At 41.8% G+C, this 20,396-nt stretch overlaps 3 protein-coding genes across 5 annotated transcripts; 1 reads left to right on the top strand and 2 right to left on the bottom strand.

The window, feature by feature from the left end:
* Positions 1-53: 53 nt before the first annotated feature.
* LOC139376225 (nectin-4-like) lies at positions 54-8,708 on the top strand. 3 transcript variants are annotated; one of them, XM_071118539.1, is made up of 11 exons: positions 54-276; positions 911-1,105; positions 1,233-1,400; positions 1,613-1,891; positions 1,981-2,098; positions 6,350-6,501; positions 6,758-6,923; positions 7,007-7,082; positions 7,209-7,271; positions 7,358-7,570; positions 7,704-8,708. In XM_071118539.1, exons 1-11 carry the CDS (start codon positions 213-215, stop codon positions 7,995-7,997), a joined length of 1,788 nt encoding a protein of 595 aa, XP_070974640.1. In that variant the 5' UTR covers positions 54-212; the 3' UTR covers positions 7,998-8,708. The 3 variants fall into 3 exon arrangements, with proteins under 3 accessions (XP_070974640.1, XP_070974639.1, XP_070974641.1); XM_071118538.1 differs by having other exon boundaries at positions 908-1,105; XM_071118540.1 differs by lacking the exon at positions 7,209-7,271 and having other exon boundaries at positions 908-1,105; positions 7,653-8,708.
* A 112-nt stretch (positions 8,709-8,820) lies between these two features.
* Positions 8,821-12,286, bottom strand: LOC139376236 (zinc finger protein 24-like). The gene is made up of 3 exons (XM_071118550.1): positions 11,927-12,286; positions 11,578-11,815; positions 8,821-10,517 (listed from the first exon to the last, which is right to left on the bottom strand). The coding sequence occupies exons 1-3, from the start codon at positions 11,972-11,974 to the stop codon at positions 9,568-9,570; spliced, it is 1,236 nt and encodes a 411-aa protein (XP_070974651.1). The 5' UTR covers positions 11,975-12,286; the 3' UTR covers positions 8,821-9,567.
* A 4,214-nt stretch (positions 12,287-16,500) lies between these two features.
* LOC139376234 (transcriptional repressor RHIT-like) lies at positions 16,501-19,190 on the bottom strand. The gene is made up of 2 exons (XM_071118549.1): positions 18,807-19,190; positions 16,501-17,935 (listed from the first exon to the last, which is right to left on the bottom strand). The coding sequence occupies exons 1-2, from the start codon at positions 19,081-19,083 to the stop codon at positions 16,911-16,913; spliced, it is 1,302 nt and encodes a 433-aa protein (XP_070974650.1). The 5' UTR covers positions 19,084-19,190; the 3' UTR covers positions 16,501-16,910.
* Between the last annotated feature and the right edge of the window lie 1,206 nt (positions 19,191-20,396).

The following is a 20,396-nucleotide window of genomic DNA, read 5'->3' as shown; positions in this document are numbered from 1 at the left end:
GCCAACTTGACGCACAGCCCGTCTACCTGCCTCTGCCGTAAACAGCGCTAGGAGCTGAATCTTTTTGCTTCAATACACTTCAATTGCACTTTTAAGTTGCACCAGTTTACTCTCATATTTCTAGTCATGAGATTACGAAAAGGAATTATTTCATAACATGTAAGAAGCTTGTAGTTCAACGTTGATATTGTGAGGAACTGGTGAATCGAGGGATGAAGTTGCCTGTCTGGGACCAGAACCAGTGGGAGGCAGCCTGGTTGGTGTTATGGGGATTTGGTAAGATTTGGGAATGGGTTTTCAACAACAAATATATGTATTTATATAGCTTTTATATCTGAGTGTGTATTTTTGTTGCATACCATGACACTTTGGAAAGGGAGTGGTGGTGACAAGTGCTGAACAACACTCACCATAGAAATCTGGTAGAGTAACATTCTTCTCTGGAAAACAAAAAACACCGGCTATTTTCCTGCATCTTTTGTTTTGATTGATTAGTAATGAGTACATTTTTGTAGCATGTATAGACCCATACCTGTGTTTAAAGTAGGCCTGCTTTGTGGTAAGTGCACTTATTTTCAGTGTGTTTGTGTATTAATGACCTTACCATGACTGCCAAACTGATATGTGGTAAAGGAAAATGTCATGAACAGGAGAAGCAAGTTAAACAGCTTTGTGGCACATACTCTACCTCTGAGTCCCTGTGTGTATCTGTCTGTTTCCCACTCTCCCCTGTCTGTAAAATAGGTGTAATCATTAACTACAGACTGTCTATCCCCCCCAGACATTTCAAAGACATTTTTGCTCTTGTTTATTATGATTATGCATTACTCTTTCTCACACCCATTATCTCATCCTGTTTCTCCAACACACACAAACACACACACTCGTCTCTCTCTCGCTCATAAAGCAGTGTGTGTGAGGGGTGGGTTTGTGGAGCCTCCTCCATCCTTTGCATTGCGGTCCTTGACGGAGGGTGAGACGCGGCTGCCCTGTCAGTACCAGGTTCACGAGGACGAGCAGGTAGTTCAGGTCAGCTGGATCAAGGAGCTACCTGATGGCACCAAGGAACATATCATCACCGCCCACCACACAGAGGGACACACAGGTTGGTATCACCATGCCCTCACCAACTCACACATCACGTAATCACTATCATGTTGTTTTCTTGCATTTGTCTACAATGACTGATGTTTACCAGAAACAAATCTGTCTGTGTCTCATTTCTGTATCAGAGTTTGGGCGGTACTCTGGGAGAGTGAGGTTTGAGAGTCGTCGCTCCATGGTGAACTCTGCTCTGCTCATCCTGACCACGGAGGAGTCTGATGAGGGGAAATACATCTGTCACATCAGCACATTCCCCTATGGGAACTTTGAGAGGAAGCTGTCACTCACTGTGTGGAGTAAGACACATTTATTTAACCATCTTCCTTTTCATCCTAAATGTAAACCAAGTTACTATTTTCATTGTTATAATCATCATAGCCATTTCCACCGAAGGAACTCTCTCAGTTCTGACTAACCAAAGCCTTACTTAAAAACTATATTTAACTGTATAAAATGCAATCTAATATACATCAGATTGACCGTGCCCCTCTACCTCCCTTCCCCCCAGCCTTCCCCATCTCCTCTCTGGACCCGGTGGTTCTGGAGGAGGGCCAGTCCTTCCACGTGGCTGCCTCCTGCCGCTCCGTGGCCCTCCCTCCACCCCGCCTGACCTGGGACACGGACCTTCCTGGCCAGGCCCAGAACCGCAGCTCCGAGGGCGGGGTCGTGTCCACTCACTTCTCCCTGCACCCCCTGAGGAGCATGAATGGCATGCGGTTGGACTGCCTGGTCTGGCACCCTGCTCTGGAACAACCCCGCAGGATCAGCAACCGCCTGGTGGTGCAATGTAAGTTTACCCTCAGCTGTCACCATGGGAAGGTGGTAACTAGATGGCCACGCTAGGATGGATTAAAGTGACATTGTTTGTGTTGATAGTTCCCCCAGATGCATCTGTCACCGGCTTTGATGGCAACTGGTACATGGGACTGAAGGGAGCTGAACTCCGTTGTGAGTCTGGAGGAAACCCCAAACCAAAAAACTTCACCTGGACCAGGTATTACCCGTCTGTCTGGATGTCTGACTGACTGTCTTTGTTTCTGTCTATGTATTATTTGCCTAATGTAACACAATCTGCATTATAAAATATACTATACAAATACTGGCGTGAAAAATATACACACACACACAAAGAAGAGTATGTAAATTAGGAGGGTGCCTTTCTCTCCTTGTTCCATTCAAGAATAAATAAAAGACATCGTGTCCAGTTACAGAATAAGAAAACCGATTGGGAGAGAGACATTTTCGCATGAGTGAGGGAGCCAAGGAGGGAGGGGGGAAGAGTTGGAGGCGCATCTTAAGCACTTTATCAAATATCACTCTAATACGCAGTAAAACACAGGGTCTGCACATAATTAAAGATTCTTCTGCGAGCATTACAATAATGACAGAACACCCAATTAAATACTCACTATTGCAGTGTGATAAAAATCCATGAATCTGTTTCTGCAGTAGTTAGATATAATTGAAGGAGATACATTATGAAGGATTGGTTAGAAGGTTGGGCTGAGTGAGAACAGAAATGTGAGAAGCTTCTTGTTGGGGTGAGCAGGAAAATGGTAACCCGGCTAGGTACAGTGAAACTAGGGCAACATGAGCCCTCTCAGTGGACCTAGTTCCTGGTGGGGTCAGATACTTGTCTCTATTATAGTCCCTACTTCATAGTAGGCTCAAATCCCAGGCCAAGCGTCATTTCCTATTCAGATCAATAGGAGCAGCAATTAAACTGATTTTACAAGTGAATGCAAATGGTTGGTTTCCCTTTGTGTTCAACATGATACAACAAAAATGCATTTATCTAAAAAACAGTGTTGTGTTCGAGACCACCTAAAGCGAGACCGATTCAAGACCAAGACTGGAGCAAATCGAGTCCAAGTCAAGACCGACACTGGGAGGGGGACAAGGGGTCGTCTGAGACCGAGTCAAGACCGACACTGGGAGGGGGACAAGGGGTCGTCTGAGACCGAGTCAAGACCGAGATCAGAAAAATGCGAGTCCAATTCAAGACCATGATTGTAATTTATCAAATCACCACCATAATAAGAGTAAAAAAGATCTAGTATTTCTGCGTTCATATTTCAGAACAACATTATAGATTCTTTAGACATTCAGAATAGTGAAAAAATGTATTCTGAGGGAAAATATAGCCACTCTACAAATTATTACTAACCCAAACATAGTGGGGAACAATTGGCCTTCTACGCCTTCATAGAAGGGCTAAGGATTTATAGGTAGATTTATTTATTATTTATTTATTTATTAATTATAATAATATAATTATATTATTATTTTCAATAATGTTCTGATCCAATCAGGATTTTTCTTTGCAGGTCTCTTGGGAGACAAATCTAGCTAGCTAAATCAGCCATTGACTAGGCCATAAGAATAAACAGTAGATAAAGACATCTGCCATTCAACTGTATTAGGGCAACATTTTGTGGAGTGACAGTGGAACCAATCAATCACATTTTGACCGTTTTTACAACAAACTTATGCCTTCTCTAACTAGTTTGTAGCGGCTGCAGCAGGTGTTATCAAAGAGGATGTTGTTGCTAATTTGGTAGCTTCTCCCTTTTCAATAATAACTTTAAACAAGAAGTTAAGTTTCAAATGTTCATCTGGTGAGTGGAACTGGGTTTATTGCAGCGCACTTTGATGTTAGTCATCTCTTTGAAAATAGCTTGTGTGTGAAACATTGTTACATTTAAAGTGGAACTGACAGCATTTTAGCATCATGACATTTTATTAAAATATGTTCATATACACTACCAGGAAGAATATCACCCTTTTAAAACATTTAGATATGGTCATTTTTACGTTTTCATACATTCTTAGAATGTTTAGGAATTATGTTGTCTAAGGCATCTGTGAAAATTCTATAGCAATATAGAGAGGGAAGGCGGCCACGTGTTTAGACAATTAATAGACACTGCAGTAAATAACACTGAATAAAAACGCCTCTCTTGTCCAGGACCGGTGCTCTATAGCCAATCAGAGCTACAGTAGGCTTTTATACCACACGGACCTGCCATCATTCACTTTGAACTGGACTGTGTGTTTACAGGCAGTCGTAACAGCGCGACTTTAGATCATTAGAATGCATTCGCCAAAAGCCACAAAATACACCTGTAAGGATTTCTGCAAAAATTTAAACTCCACGAGTCCTCTTACATGTGGGAACTTTCTAGTCCTATTGATCAAACAACCATGTAGTCTCTCTCTCTGTTATGCACATCAACAACTAATGCTAACAAGAGCAAGATGAGCTAAAATCTAATGAAGGAACATTAAAAACCCTGTCAAACTTTTTCAGCTAGTTGACCGTCAAAATTGCACTGATAAACGATGGGAAATTGTAGCCTCCTCGTCCTTCTGCAGCTTGCCTGCCAATGCATGCTTGTCCCAACAAAGCACCCAAGCTAACTGGGTAAAGTTGGCTAGCTTGCTACTTCCAGACACAAATGAGAGAACAAATGACCATTTTACTCGCTAAAGAAGAGCTGGTTAGGCTGTTTACATGTTATCTAGAGCGTTCTTGACTAATTATTACTTTTTTTGCCTACATTTACTGACACCGGTCAAATTCAGGTGTTGCAAGTTCGTAAATTCATCAGTTTTGTGCTCTCGCACACTCAGACGAGAGTGCTCTGACATCGGAGTAGATAGCCAGAGTAAATTTGTGAACGAAAGAGATATGCTAACTGTATAATAGTCATTCAAGTTCTTGCTAGCTAACCAAATGACACCTGCATCTCTAGCTGTGTATAGTCACCGAAAAACAATGAGGGGGAAAAGTCACTCACCCACTCCTCCAGGGCATGACATGACATCCTCCTAGCAGCTAGCTAACGTTAGGCTCCGGGTTTTTAGCTTGATACATAAATAGATACACTAGCCTATTAGCCACATTATGACTGAATTGTGATCATTGCTCTTCCTAGTTTGATTGTCTTGACATTCCCATCCTAAGTTACATTTCTCAGTTTTTGTCCAGAATATTGAGTCATTGAAACTGAAATGGTGCATCCCGAATGGTGGCAGCAAACGATGTACCAGGCCAGCTGTGATTTACAACCTGATAGCAATATTTTTTAGGTGACAAAGAAGTATTGGTGAATTATATTAATCATGCATTGAACTGCGTCCATCTATTCTGACAACAATGCCTTAGTGTACATCATGGAACGTTGAGTCAAATATAACCTATTTTTAAAACCTCTTATAAAGTTGATTTTGTAGCAACAACTGGGAATGTTGTATGTTTTACTGATTATGATTGTCTGTTTGTTTCATATCTGCAAAGTAGTTAAAATGCTGTCAGTTCCACTGTAAACTTCAGGTCACCGGTTACTTTGTGTGCTAAACGTGAATTTCTTTGCAATGGGAAGTAGTAGTTGTACGTTTCCATTGGGAAATGCTTAATGGTTGTGATTTTGTATTCTGATTGGGACCTACTGGCTTATTATGTCTGAGTTTATGGACTGCTTATCCCAAACATCATGCTGTGTGTGACTGCTGTCTTTCTACCGGTCCTATGCAGTGGTGTAGTGGTGACTGAAGAAGGTGGTGTAGTCTAATTTTGTCAAAAAAGTTCCCAAATGGCCCGCCCAGCGAAGTAATGACACCCTGTGTGAAACAATCCTATGTTTTCTTTAATGAGTTTTCCTATAGATTTTTCAGATGTACACTCTCAAAATCACACTTTTGTAATAGAAAATGGACAAGAATGTGATGATATAAGTCCACAAAAATGCTTAAACCACATCAGTCTGATTGGGTGGGCCTGTCAGGGCCTGGCTCCCCAGTGGGTGGGCCTGTGTCCAACCAGGCCCATCCATCCATGTACCCACAGTGTCTGCCTTCATGGACATAGCCATTGTTTCATGCAGTGAGTCTGCTATTCCATGAGTGATGATGAGTATGTTTTTATTTATTTAATGTGTACTAATCCTGAGTTAAGAACAAATTCTTATTTACAATGACAGTCTCGGAACAGTGGGTTAACTGCCTTGTTCAGGGGCAGAACGGCAGATTTTTACGTTGTCAGCTCAGGGATTTGATCTAGCAACCTTTCGGCTACTAGCCCAATGATCTAAACACTATGCTACCTGCTGCCCCAGGTAGCATAGTGCAATGTTGAGTACGTTACATGAGTACATTGTTGAGAGGATTAGTATTAATGTGGGCATTCCTGTTTTCTGCTATTCTTTAATCCTCTGTATGTGTGTACACTTGTCTCCATCTGCAGGGATGGTAAGGCTCTGCCAGATGGCCTGACTGTGGATGGAGCAAGGCTTCTGTTTGGCCGAGCCCTGAGACAGAATGACACTGGAGTTTATGAATGTGTGGTGAACAACGGCGTTGGGAAAAGGAAAGTAGAATGTAACATCACAGTTACAGGTAAGGGGAAATAGACAAAGTTATTCCCGTATTTTGGGGAGATCTGAACAGAAAAACATGACACTGGTCACACTACACCAGATTGGTAATATTTGTAACATTGCTGCCCCCTTGTGATAATAATCTGAAATACAGATCTCACTAAAGTTGAAAAAAAACTGCATCCTATATACATGGCACTGCAATCGTTACCTTTGGTTGTTTGTGTTTACAATTTTGTGTGCATTCCCTCTTTCCTTCCCACTCCCTCACTCAGAGACATCTCGGAGTGTGCAGGAAGTGATCTTTGACACTCTAGTGATGATCATTATAGGTGTGGCTGCTGGGGTGTTGGTCATCGTCATGATCATCGTCATCACTTTAGTCAACCGATACCACAGACGCAAAAACAGCAAATTAGAGATGGCGCTTAGCAAAAGGATGTGAGTTGATTTCCATAATACTTTGAACCCCCCCCTCCCTCACTATCCTTAAATACTCATTTCTGAAATGCTCTCTTTCACAGGTTAGAAATCAACACTCTCTCCAGACAGGCCTCCTCCAGGAGACTCAACTCTGTCAGCACAGACCCCAGAGGACAGGTGCAGAGTACATTAAATTTGAACGCTTGTTTGCTCTTATTTTCAGTTATTAGTTATCGTCTACTTGTGAATGAGTGTCTGGCAGCAATAATTATTATCTTTCTCTACTTTTCACCCCACCCACAGAATGAAGACTGTACACTACTCAGACTAGACAGTGGAATGAAAAAAAGCCTAATGTCCCTTGAGGTGAGAGTTCATAAAGGCTTCAACAATATCATACTGATTTATTCATTGATGTTTAATCTGTGGATTATTGTGATCCCTCTCGTTAGGACCATCCCATCTACAAAGGCAGTCAATCCACCCTCGGTGGGAAGTGGGGGACGGTTCGAGAGGGTGATTTGGACTACCTAGGCCGCCCCATCCTGTACCAATCTAGCTGGCGCAAGTGCAGAGAGAGTATGAGGGGGGCTGAGATGGAGGGAGAAAGGGAAGAGCGCAGGCGAAGGGTGGAGTCGTACCTAAAGAGCAGCAATATGTCCCTGGTGTGTATTTGTGTCCGAGAGAGGAAGAGGATACGTGAAAGTTTGAAAATGCAGACTAAGTTTACTCTGTAATAACTGAAAGGCCTATCTGTTTCTCTCAATGCCACACAATATGTGGCTCTCCATTTCTCAGGACTCTGGCCTTCCTTCCTCCCTTGTCCCCATGAAGCCCCAGGATCATGATGGCAGTGTGGGGCCCACAGACATCCCCCCAATGCTCAGCAACCTGGGTGGCCAGAGGGAAGGCATGACGGAAGGGGAAGACTGGAGCGACAGACAGGACGTGCTGGAGGTTGACGAGGCTGACTTTGACACATACCAGATCTCAGAGGCACTCTCCAACCACTTCCACTACAGCAACGGGTTCCTGCGGCCCAAACCACACTCCAACGCCATCCTCCTACACCCCAGAGGACAGAACATCTAGACGGGTGAAAGGAGTTTGTTGAAAAAGGAACTGCCCTCTGCTCCACCCTAACTCAATGGTCATGGAGGCCTGTTAAATTGCAGCATCACTTTGTCAACTGTAAACCTAGTATTGTCTAAGCACTTATCAGTTGTGCTTGTGCTGTCATTTTAGCTAATCTTATAGTTCTGATATACTAAATATACCCTACCCTTAATGTTATTTTCATGTTTCTTTCTATTTAAAAAAATCTAAAGGGCTGTTTGAGAGAATTCTCATGTTTATTCGTAAAAGCATGACCAGTGTTGTTTTTTTCTCCAGAATTCTTAGTCTCTGGCAAAGTTCTAAAAAGACGATGGCGATCCGGCTCTTGATATCATTGTTCCTTTTAAAAGGTTACTAGCAGGAGGTTGTGATCCCTCCCTACAGTATATTAGCACCACTAGTGTAACAGTTGTGGTAGGGTCGCACTGCTCTCACTTTACAGAATAGAAAGACAAAAGTAACACTGCTGCTTTCTGCAAGTGTCTTGACTGTCTTCTCATAAACTCTGTTCTCAGTCATTAGAAAACATTTGTCAATAGCTAGGTTTCCATCCAATTGGCGACAGATTTTCATGTGAATATTCTAGAATCCCCATAAAATATTTGTATTTTCAACCAGTGTTTACCCCAAACTGACTTGTTTTCATGTACTGAATAAAGTTCAATGCTTTCCATCACATTTTCAACTACCGATAGTTTGGTCACAAAAACAGTTGCGTTATATAGCAAATATGCCTACTCTGATCGTGGCATGTGCGCTATAGCCAACAGCTCACATACAGTACGGGTAGTCTACATGATGAGATTATGAATATTTTTATTTGTCAAGCACGGCAGTCAAGCGTTGATCATGTCACCAGAATAAGACCCTCAATATTTATTGGAAAGGAGCATCAAGATCACCGTGCACTTTCATCACCTTCCCACTGGGCATAGACAATTTCAACGTCTAGTTTATATTTACATTTGGTTGATGTCAACTACTGTGAAATGTCACCATGTCATTAGATTTAGGTTAAAAGTTGGATGAAAAAGACCATTTCCTTACAGTTAAGACTTTTGGCAAATCCAATCAGTTTTCCAGGTTGATTCAACATCATCAGATTACATTTTTGTTGTTGAAATAACATGGAAACAATGATGCAACTAGTTTTTTCCTATTGGGCTGTGAAGTTTATAACTGAATCTGTAGCCTAATAAACCATGGTTTCCCAAGTCGTATGGGAGGACCACCCACAATATAATTGTGACTCCAAGTTTACTTTGATATGATTATTATATAAATATTTGCGCATAAAGGTGTTTCCACTGTCATTTCTCACATAATACATTTTACAGACACAAAAGGTAGAACAAACAAATTATCTGTCAGAATTTATGAAATTGCACTGAAACATCACAGCTGTGATTTTGTTTTAATATGGTATGACTTTCCTCGCATAAAAACTGGATGGAAACGTGGTTCATGAGGTTGTTTCATAATGTGTGGGGCGGCCCCAGCTGGTTTCTCTAGAATGTTCTTAATTGTCTCGTCATGGTGATAACCATCAGTAGACTGTTGGCTTTGCTCTGAGACCCCTGTGTACTCGCTGGTGTGTGCGGAGATTACTCTGCTGAGCAAAACACCTCCCACACGTCACACAGTTGTACGGTTTCTCTCCCGTATGAATCCGTTGATGCATCTCCAAGTGGCTGACCCAGTCAAAGCTCTTTCCGCAGTAGGTACAAACAAACCGCTTCTCTCCTGCTGGGGTTCCCTGTGGGGCTACTTTTGGGGAGTTGAAACCATTTGGGGCAAACGAGAATACATTGTTTAGCCAAACGTTGGAATATGCTCCACTCTCATTGGCTCGCGTTTGTTTGTCTGATGGCACTCTGGTAGTAGTTCCATCCTCCCTTCTCTCTGGGTGCATAGTTTGCTCTCTGTGCTGACCTGGTTGTGCATGAACCAAATCTGTAGAGGTCCTACTTCGGTCATTCCAAACAGACTGTGCTCGCATCTCTTCTTTCATTAGTCTGTTTATGTACCCCATCTCTGATGATGGATCGCTATCCAGACCCTGCACTGCACTTTGAATAAGCTGTATGTCTGTATTTAGATCCTGTGTATATTGTTCTGTACCATATGAGCAATCTGGACCCTCAGAGTCACAGTTAATCTCTGATACAGACGCCCACAGCTGACTCTCTCGGTCATCCATGGCAAACTCAGTTTCCTGATGATCTGATCTCTCCGTGCCATGTTCACTTCCTGATGTATGTAGTGATATAACGTCATACTCCTCCTCTTGCTCGGTCTTCACCACTAATTCTAGTCCACTACCCTTCTCCTCTCGCTGGCCAGACCTGTACTGTTCATTAAGCCCCACTACTGATTCTTTAGGTGGCTGTGGTCTATTTTGATCCCGTTGGTCATCTTTAGGTGTGAACACTTTGTCTCTCGCGGTCTGCTCAAATGAAGTCCTTTCACCAGCATCCTTATCAGACCCCTTGGACCCTAGGAAAGATTTAAATGAACTGTCAGTAAATGTCAAAAACAATGTAAAAGTTCAGTGAGCACTGAGCAATTGAACAAGGTCAACAACTGAAATCAATTATCTACACTAGCTAGGCATAAATGTCAGTCATATTGTTAATACTATCTTTTTGAAGAATTTACCCTTTAGTAGAGATGGACAGCAACACATTTCAGATAGGTCTACTCAAATGCACCTTTCAAGTGCTAGTCTGAACTAGGAAAGTCGGAAATGTCCACCTTGCTAACTGGTAGTAGTAACGCATCATCAAGTTGGAAATTTCCGAGTTTCCTAGTTCCGACTAGCATATGAACACGGCATACCTGAACCAGTACCTGGGCTTGGGGATCCTCTGACGCCCAGGATCCTTCAATTCAAATGCCGCGTTCACATTCTAATCGGAAGTAGGAAACGCGGACATTTCCGAATTGCTGATTCGTTGAACGCGGCACTTGTATCGCTACAACAGTTAACATGTCGGAAATGTCAGTGTTTTCTTTTTCCGACTTGCAATAGAACGAGGCAAACGTCCCATTAACCAGCTCTGCGAACGTTACGTCAAAATAGGTTCTGTACTCACCAAAATATGGAATTTCGCAGAGCAACTAATTATTACTGCCGTTACGCACGGTATGTACTTCCAATAAAATCAATGACCTTTCGGAATATTGTAATGCTGGTGGATCAGCATGCGAGACAGTAGTAATGAGTGATTTTATTGGAGGTAGTTTTGGCGCATGCGGTCTTATTTACCTTTTTTGGGAGTACGTAAGGGCAGTAATGACTGTTGTTGCTCTGCATAACTCCATATGTTGCTGACTAGCCAACGTGTTTTTTTTTTTTTTTTTACATTATAACGTTTATATAGCTGGTTAATGGGTCTTTAAATTGAAGGATCCTGGGCGTCAGAGTGCTCGTCATATGTATCGTCTCCTCAAGCCCATGTACTGGTTCATTCTAAACACAGCTAGCTAGTACAGTCTTAGCAATATAATACATGGATTTTATTTCTATGAGTATAGTAAACACGAGCTGGCTCACCCTGCTCTGTTCTGCTGGAAGACAAAGAGCATGTTGAAGAACAGCCTGCTTCTCGTGCTTTGGACGTCGTCCTTTGCCGTTCGTTCTCCACAAACAATAATTTTCTTTTTAACGCTTCGATTTCATTTTCTCTTCGACACATTTCCAAGCGTAAAACAGTAAAACCATCATCGAACATTTTACTTATTTCTGCCACCGCAGCTTTGGCTAACACATCCATAACCGAGGTTATTTTGGTCTGAAAGGTAACACAATTGGTTATATTCTCCTGGAACAACATTTTATCTGACTAGTGTTATGTTTCTAAAGATAATGTTCAGTCGGACAAGACAATACAATAGCAAACTACCAGAGACGGAAGAGGAAGCGACTCGCTGTTTTTTTTTCCTGTTTCCATGGAAGTCAGACCCAGCTGCTATTGCATTGGTGTCTATGGGAGACACACCCAGTTAAGTATACTTTTTGGGAAGGTAAACTGCATGAGTTAACTGTTAACCACTTTTGCTAGCTACCACTGATGGGTCTTTACTTCCGCGACAACAAAGGATGGGAGAAGCGCGTGGTCATATGATCATTAAAGAGTCCTACGGTGTCCGTAGAGGACATAAACAGACCGCCTGCTCACCTGTCTTTTCTGAAGCCAGATACATGGCACAGGCACGTAAATACTGTCTTGCTGCTCTGGACACCGAACACGCATCTTAAACACACAAACACACACATATATATATATATATATTAGTTAGTTGTTCCACGATTTATTGGGTAAGTTAATGTCTCTCGGGGATTAAAAATATATATATTTACCTAGGCAAGTCAGTTAAGAACAAATTCTTAATTACAATGACGACCAAATCCGGACGACGCTGGGCCAACCGTGCGCCGCACTATGGTACTCCCAATCACGGCAGATGTGATGCAGCATGGATTCGAGATGCAGTGTCTTAGATTCCTGCGCCACTCGGGGGCCCAAGACTTAATGTTATGCCCATTCAATGTACATGTCAATTATTCTGGGTAGCCCAACTTGATTGTGCCTTTTGATTCCTTTCAACTCTGATTTAATCACTGTGCTGTTTTTACAATATATTATTCGATTGGCACAATATATTCCAGTCTGGCAGTGGTTTATCTATGTAATTACATTGATGGGCTGTACTGTAGTAATGCACAGGGAACAGACTACAGTACTATTGTCTCCTGAACCAATCTAACATCATCACCAATTCAGACTGGTTTTCTGTCCAGGACAACATTGGTGCATTATACTATGATTCTGGACTGATGTCATTCATTTATTGAGCAAGTTATCTAAAGCACACACCTGCTACTCAACCAAACTATACAGACAACAATCTTTATCTGAGTTGAGTGAACCTTTTTCACTGTTACTGCTCACTTTTTCAGAGAAAGGCTCAAACACAGGGATAGCTTTTTTGTGTTTTATTTAACTAGGCAAGTCAGTTAAGAACAAATTCTTATTTACAATGACAGCCTAGGAACAGTGGGTTAACTGCCTTGTTCAGTGGCAGAACAACAGATTTTGTACTTGACAGTTCAGGGATGTGATCCAGCAACCTTTCAGTTACTGACCAAACACTCTAACCACTGGGCTACCTGCAGTTTGTATGTTTTACACGGACTGTTTAAATAATGAACCTGGAATGTCTTGCCAGTCAGGTACTGTGTTTTATGTTTATCCTAGATGTACTGTAAAAGGCCCGGACCCTCTCTGTGCTGTGTGAATACACAGGTTGGCATTTTTTGGGATGACTTGTGTACTGGAGGCAGCTCTGCAGGGTAGTCACTAGCTGGCACAACCTTAAGGTTAAGCAAAAAAAAACATATTTTTGTTTTCATACATTTTTTTACAATGTATAGCCAGTTTTGACTTTGTCGCTGGCCCATTAGTAGAAATCACTCAGCTCTGCCTCCAGGACAAGATACATCCCAATAAACGTAAACTTCCTGCGCACATGTGACCTAACAGTCAGTAGACTTCTCTTCTACCAGAGATAAAGGCACTGACTTTGCTCCATCCTCATGGGGCCCGGGATCAGCAAGCTGCACCAGGGAGGCTCTACTCCAACTACCAGCGACAGCATGGAGAACAGACTCCTGCTCCAGGCCTCTGTGCTGCCTAAGGCCCTCTCTGTGACCTCATGTGCATCACTGCCCTCCTCCTGCCAGTCTCTCCAGCCCTGCAGGCTAACCTCAACCACATCCTCCTCTCCCCCACCACCTCCTCCTCCCTCACCTCTCCACTCCTAAGCACAGAGAACCAATTCTTAAAGAGAGGTTCACTCCTCTTCACTCATTCCTCCTCTCTTCCCTCTCGGTCCTTTGTCCTCTTCATCCCTTTCACCCTCTAGTGGTGTCCTGCCTCCTACTGGCCTTCCTCCTCCTCCTGTTCTGGATGAATAATGGGAGGATGAGGAAGGCGGTCTGCCTGTAAGGACGTGCTGTCTTACTCTGGAGAGATTTGTGTGGTATGTGGCCCCATAAGCCCATCCCTTTCTTTCAGTCTGTTTTTTTTGTGGTGTAGTTTATCCAAGGTCCATTCCAATACAGTCAATCTTTGAAATAAAATACATTTCTGATGCTCAATTTATTGGTTAAGTGATTCTGAGTCCATATGTTTCTCTGACAATGTAAGTTAATGGCAGTATATAGAATGTGTTCTCCTTCTTCCTCATGACATGTCAGGATTCTGACCAGGACAGCCTCATGGCTGAGGAGATTGAGGTGTCCACAGAGATGCATGTTCTGGACAAGGTATTGGATGAAGAGGAGCTGGACCAAAACATGTCAATTGGGGAACAGGAGTTTGGTGAGATAGAGAGGGGAAAAGATGAACTGAAAGACAAAAAGGTGAGGGAGGAGATTCTGCATTTAATCTCTCACAAAAAACATCAAGTTGAACCTCAAAACCTTTCTCTTTCCCCTTTACTGCTCTCGCTTTCTACCCCTCTATTCCTTTTCCTCACCCTTTCCCTTCCATCATCAGTACATGGTAAAGGCTCTGCCAGATGGCCTGACTGTGGATGGAGCAAGGCTTCTGTTTAGCCGAGCCCCGAAACAGAATGACACTGGAGTTTATGAATATGTGGTGAACAACGGCGTTGGGACAAGGAAAGTAAAACATAACATCACAGTTACAAGTAAGGGGCAATGGGCAAAGTTACTCCTGTATTTTGCTAAGATCTGAACAGAAAAACAAAAAACTGGTCACGTGCCTTGTTTATTTTACTGCTGCTCTTTAATTATTTGTTACTTGTATTTATTTTTCTTAACTGCATTGTTGGTTAAGGGCTTGTAAGTAAGCGTTTCACTGTAAGGTGAAACCTGTCGTATTGGCGCATGTGATCATTATTTATTTTTTTATTTGATGCCTGATTAGTAATATTTGTAATATTGCTGCCCACTTGTGATAATAATCTGAAATACAGAGCTCACTAAAGTTGCAACAAACCTGCATCCTATATACAGTGGGGCCCTTTGTTGTCCTTTGACAGCTCTTTGGTCTTGGCCATAGTGGAGTTTGGAGTGTGACTGTTTGAGGTTGTGGACAGGTGTCTTTTATACTGATAACAAGTTCAAACAGGTGCCATTAATACAGGTAACGAGTGGAGGACAGAGGAGCCTCTTAAAAGAGACGTTACAGGTCTGTGAGAGCCAGAAATCTTGCTTGTTTGTACGTGACCAAATACTTATTTTCCACCATAATTTGCAAATAAATTCATTAAAAATCCTACAATGTGATTTTCTGGATTTTTTTCTTCTAATTTTGTCTGTCATAGTTGAAGTGTACCTATGATGAAAATTACAGGCCTCTCTCATCTTTTAAGTGGGAGAACTTGCACAATTGGTGGCTGACTAAATACTTTTTTGCCCCACTGTAAGGTTCCTCAGTCTAGCAGTGAATTTCAAACACAGATTCAACCACAAATACCAGGGAGATTTTGAAATGCCTCTCAAAAAAGGGCATAAATATAAAATGTATTGTTCATTCACCCTCTAAATACACGTCTCAAGGCTTAAAAATCCTTCTTTAACCTGTCTCTTTAACAAGTGACATCAATAAGGGATCGTAGCTTTCATCTGTATTCACCTGGTCAGTCTGTCATGTTCTATAGTTGCCATGGTGCCCTAGCTTCACCATTCCAGGTGAAGCTGGTTGAGAGAATGCCAAGAGTGTGCAAAGCTGTCAAGGCAAAGGGTGGCTACTTTGAAGAATCTCAAATATAATCTCTAAATAAACCCTGGAATGAGTAGGATTGTCCAAACTTGTGACTGGTACTGTATATCTAGTGTTTTAGGGCCACGAATTTGCAGATTTACTGACAGGTTAACAATTTTTTGTTTGGCTTTCTAGCTAGCTGGCTAATATTTTTGTTTGAAAAATGCATCTGGACACATTACCAGCTTTTTTGTTTCTCCTGGCTGCCAATTCCCGATCTTCAGAGAACAATTTTTAGGAGTCGCCTGAAGCGTGAGAGGAATGGGAGATGCAGGAATATATTAGTGCTAAGAAAGAGCGCTCGTAGTGAGGACGACTGGCTACTATTCTGAACTTTGTGTGGTGTACTTTCTGGTGTCCAGAGCTGCTGAGGCATCACCCAAGTGGGTGCTCCACAGACTGGAAGAGAAGAAGACCTGTGGCTAGAAGAGTCAGACTGGTTCCCAGATGTGCCCTCTACAAGATCACCAACAGACTCCATCACCATCCTCTGAACAGCTCTCTCCGCTCAAGCCATGAACTGACCCTCTCCATCTTCAGAGGATGCAGCTTTCAAAGACTTGGCCTCTATTGGTTCACCTATCATGACATATTGCGTGTTTTTTTTGTTGCTCTTGAAGCACTGAGATTCTATGAAAAGCGCTATAGAAATGGTATAAATTATTATTATTATTATGGCAAGAGCAGGTGTTAATGTTTTGTATTCTCAGTGTATTTCAACAACAACAAGGGCTCAAAGTTCAGATAATTTTCATGTGTATTCATAAAAATGTATGCATTGATAAAAGCATGTGCATTGTATTTTCTCTCAAGATGTGTTGTCTCTGGCATAGTCCTACAAAAACTTAAAAGACGATGGAGATCCACCTCTTGATAACTGTTCCTTTTAAAATATACAAGCAGGAGGATGTAAACCTGTAACTTTAACTCCCTACAGTATATTAGCACCACTAGTGTAACAGTTGTGGTAGGGTCGCACTGCTCTCACTTTACAGAATAGGAAGACAAAAGTAGCATCCTGCGGCTTTTTGCACGAGTGTCTTGACTGTCTTCTCAGGAACTCTCTGTTCTCAGTCATTAGAAAAAGTTTATATTAATGAGGTTGTGTTTCATAATGTGTGGGACGGGCCCCAGCTGGTTTCTCTAGAATGTTCTTAGTCGTCTCGTCATTGTGATTACTTTTCGTTTGCTTTGTTCTGAGGCCCCGGTGTACTCGCTGATGTGTGCGGAGATTACTCTGCTGAGCAAAACACCTCCCACATGTCACACAGTTGTACGGTTTCTCTCCTGTATGAATCCGTTGATGCATCTCCAAGTGACTGACCCTGTCAAAGCTCTTTCCGCAAAAGGTGCAAACAAACCACTTCTCTCTTGCTGGGGTACTCCTTGAGGCTACCTTTGCTGAGTTGAAACCATTTGGGGTAAGCGAGAATACATTGTTTAGCCAAACGTTGGAATATGCTACACCCTCATTGGTTCGTGTTTGTTTGTCTGACGGCACTCTGGTAGTTGTCCCATCCTCCCTTCTCTCTGGGTGCATAGTTTGCTCTCTGTGCTGACCTGGTTGTGCCTGAACCAAATCTATAGGGGTTCTTCTTTGGTCATGCCAACCAGACTGTGCTCGCATCTCTTCTTTCATTAGTCTGTTTATGTACCCCATCTCTGATGATGGATCGCTATCAAGACCCTCCACAGCACTTTGAATAAGCTGTATGTCTGTATTTAGATCCTGTGTATATTGTTCTGTACCATATGAGCAATCAGGACCCTCAGAGTCACAGTTAATCTCTGATACAGACGCCCACAGATGACTCTCTCTGCGATCCATGGCAAACTCAGTTTCCTGATGATCTGATAGCTCTGTGCCATGTTCACTTCCTGATGTATGTAGTGAAATAACGTCATACTCCTCCTCGTGCTCTGTCTTCACAAACTCTAGTGCACTACCCTTCTCTCGCTGGCCAGACCTGTACTGTTCATTGAACCCCTCTACTGATTCTGCAGGTGGCTGTGGTCTATTTTGATCCAGTTGTTTGTCTTTAGGTGTGATCGCTTTGTCCCTGGCGGTCTGCTCAAATGAAGTCCTTTCACCAGCATCCTCATCAGACCCCTTGGACCCTGAAAGGGAAGGTTTAACTGAACTGTCAGTAGCTATATGTCATAAGCACTGTAAAACAAAGTTGAGAGTGTACTGGACAACTTAACAAAGGTCAACAATAGAACTGAAACCCATTATCTACACTTGCCTGGGAACCTGACCTCGAATTGCATTGAATTCTACGTAGGGCAGAAATGAGTGTTTGAATCTGGAAAGTTTCCCTTCACAACCTCTCTGCAAGTCAGAATGTTGAATAAAATTATTTTTGAACTTGTTGATATTTGTCTGTGCGGTTGCTCCTTTTGGAGGTAGTAATGTGAGGCAATATATCCACAGGAAAGTATAATTACATCAACTTTTCTAAAGCACTGGCAGTGCTTTCGGATTTCTATCACCTGAAGCATGTGCACAAGATAATAAAATACATTCATGAGATGCATGCATACTTGCCGAGCTCGTGCTTACATGGTTATGTGCATGCTTCAGGTGATAGAAATCTGAACCCACTACCAGAGCTTTGTAGAGTTGATGTAATCATCATTTTCTGTGGATATATTGTCACATTCCTAACGCCAAAAAGACCAACTGCACAGACAACCGATAAAGTAGGTTAAAATATAATTTTATTCAACAGAGGTCGTGAGAGGAAACTGCCCTGACTCAAAAGCTCATTTCTGCCCAACAGAATTCAATGCAATTCAACGTTGGGTTTCCTGGCAATATGTACACTAGATAGGCATTGAGCTAAATTATTGTCAGTTATGTTGTTAATACTGTATTTGATATGTTCTTGAAGAATTGACCCGAGTTGAGATGGACACTGGACAACAACACATTGTAGAGAAGTCAACCTAGTTAGCTAGTACAGTAAGCAAGCACGCGCAGGCTTACCCTGCTCTGTCCTTCTGGAAGACGAAGAGCATGTGAAAGAATTGCCTGCTTCTCGCTGTTTTGAACTCGTCGCTTGCCGTTCGTTCTCCATGAATAATTTTCTTTTCAAGGCTTCAATTTCATTTTCTCTGTGGCACATTTCCAAGCGTAACACAGCAAACCCATCATCGAACAATTTACTTATTTCGGTCACTGCAGCTTTGGCCAACACATCCATAACGGATGATAATTTGGTCTGAAAAGTAACACAGTTGGTCATATTCTCCTGGAACAACATTTTATCGGACCAGTGTTATGTTTCTAAAGATAATGTTAAGTAGGAAAAGACAATAGTCGGATAGCTATCGCTGATGGATTTTACTTCCGCGAAAACAAACTGAGGGGAGAAGCGGATATACCTTTAAGGAATCGTAATAATACCAGCGATAATCGAGAAAGGAGGAGATGGGAATCTCATTTGAAAATTAATGGAGGCAGACTGTCGCCCAATCGCGTTTAAGTTGTCATTCTGCGTCATGTGGTTGCTAAACTCATCGTCACGTTCCATTCTCAAAGTCAGGGTATGAGTCGAGATTCCAAAGCTATACGATATTACAGATAATAAGTTAATTATCTCACGTCTCGGATTTGTTATTGATATTGTACTTCTTGTTTACAAAATTCATGCTAATGTTGGGTTTTTGAGCTAGAGCCCAATTGACTCCCATTCACTCCTTGTAGGAGAGCTCGTCTTGTCCCAGAATCACCCAGAATCCCCCGCGCGGCCGTTAATTGATTACAAAGGAGTTTCTTATCTCTTCAAAAAGTATATCTGTTAACACACGGTGTACGTTGGCAATGGGCCGCTCGGCGTATTCTGGGTAAACTCCGACAAGGAAATAGCACCTTTTTTATTATTTATTTTTTATTAACAGTAACATGCAAAACATAAACTAAAATAAAACTAATCCAAAAATAAAATAAAAAAGTTAAAATAAAACAAAAATAATCCACATTATATCAATTCAAATACAGACATATAGCGAATACATTTTTTTTTTAACATTTTGTTTTGTATACGTTTTAAAGACTCTAAATAGTTTTCCAAAATGTAGAAAAGGGGCTTTTTCTTCATAAATTTTGATTTGTGTACGAAATGTTTTCCTAATAAAATAAAGAGATTTATGACATACTCACGTTCAATTGTGGAATCAGTGTAGTAAAATAATATGTCAAACTTAAACATTTCTATGGTTGTATGCAATTTGAGGCCAAGATATAGTTTTACATCAGTCCAGAACACTTCACTATATAAACAATGACAGAATAAGTGTTCAATAGATTCAGTTTCTAGTTCACAAAAACTGCATTCACTGGTAACATCAGGTATATATGTAGAAATCAAGCTATTACATGGATATAATCTATGGATAATCTTAAAGGAGATCTCCTTTACTTTATTGGTCACCATAAATTTGTGTGGAGTGAGCCAAGCACACGGTGCCAGAGGGAATAGACTTCCCGTAGAAAATATCCCTTAATAAACGATTGTTGAATTTCATATCTAGTAGACCAATGCCATTCACCTGGATATCACTTACAATCGGAGAT

The sequence above is a fragment of the Oncorhynchus clarkii genome, chromosome 20, assembly GCF_045791955.1.
Source record: "Oncorhynchus clarkii lewisi isolate Uvic-CL-2024 chromosome 20, UVic_Ocla_1.0, whole genome shotgun sequence".
Lineage (NCBI taxonomy): Eukaryota > Metazoa > Chordata > Actinopteri > Salmoniformes > Salmonidae > Oncorhynchus > Oncorhynchus clarkii.
Note: the sequence above shows the minus strand (reverse complement) of the source record. Positions and strands in the feature narration are given on the sequence as shown.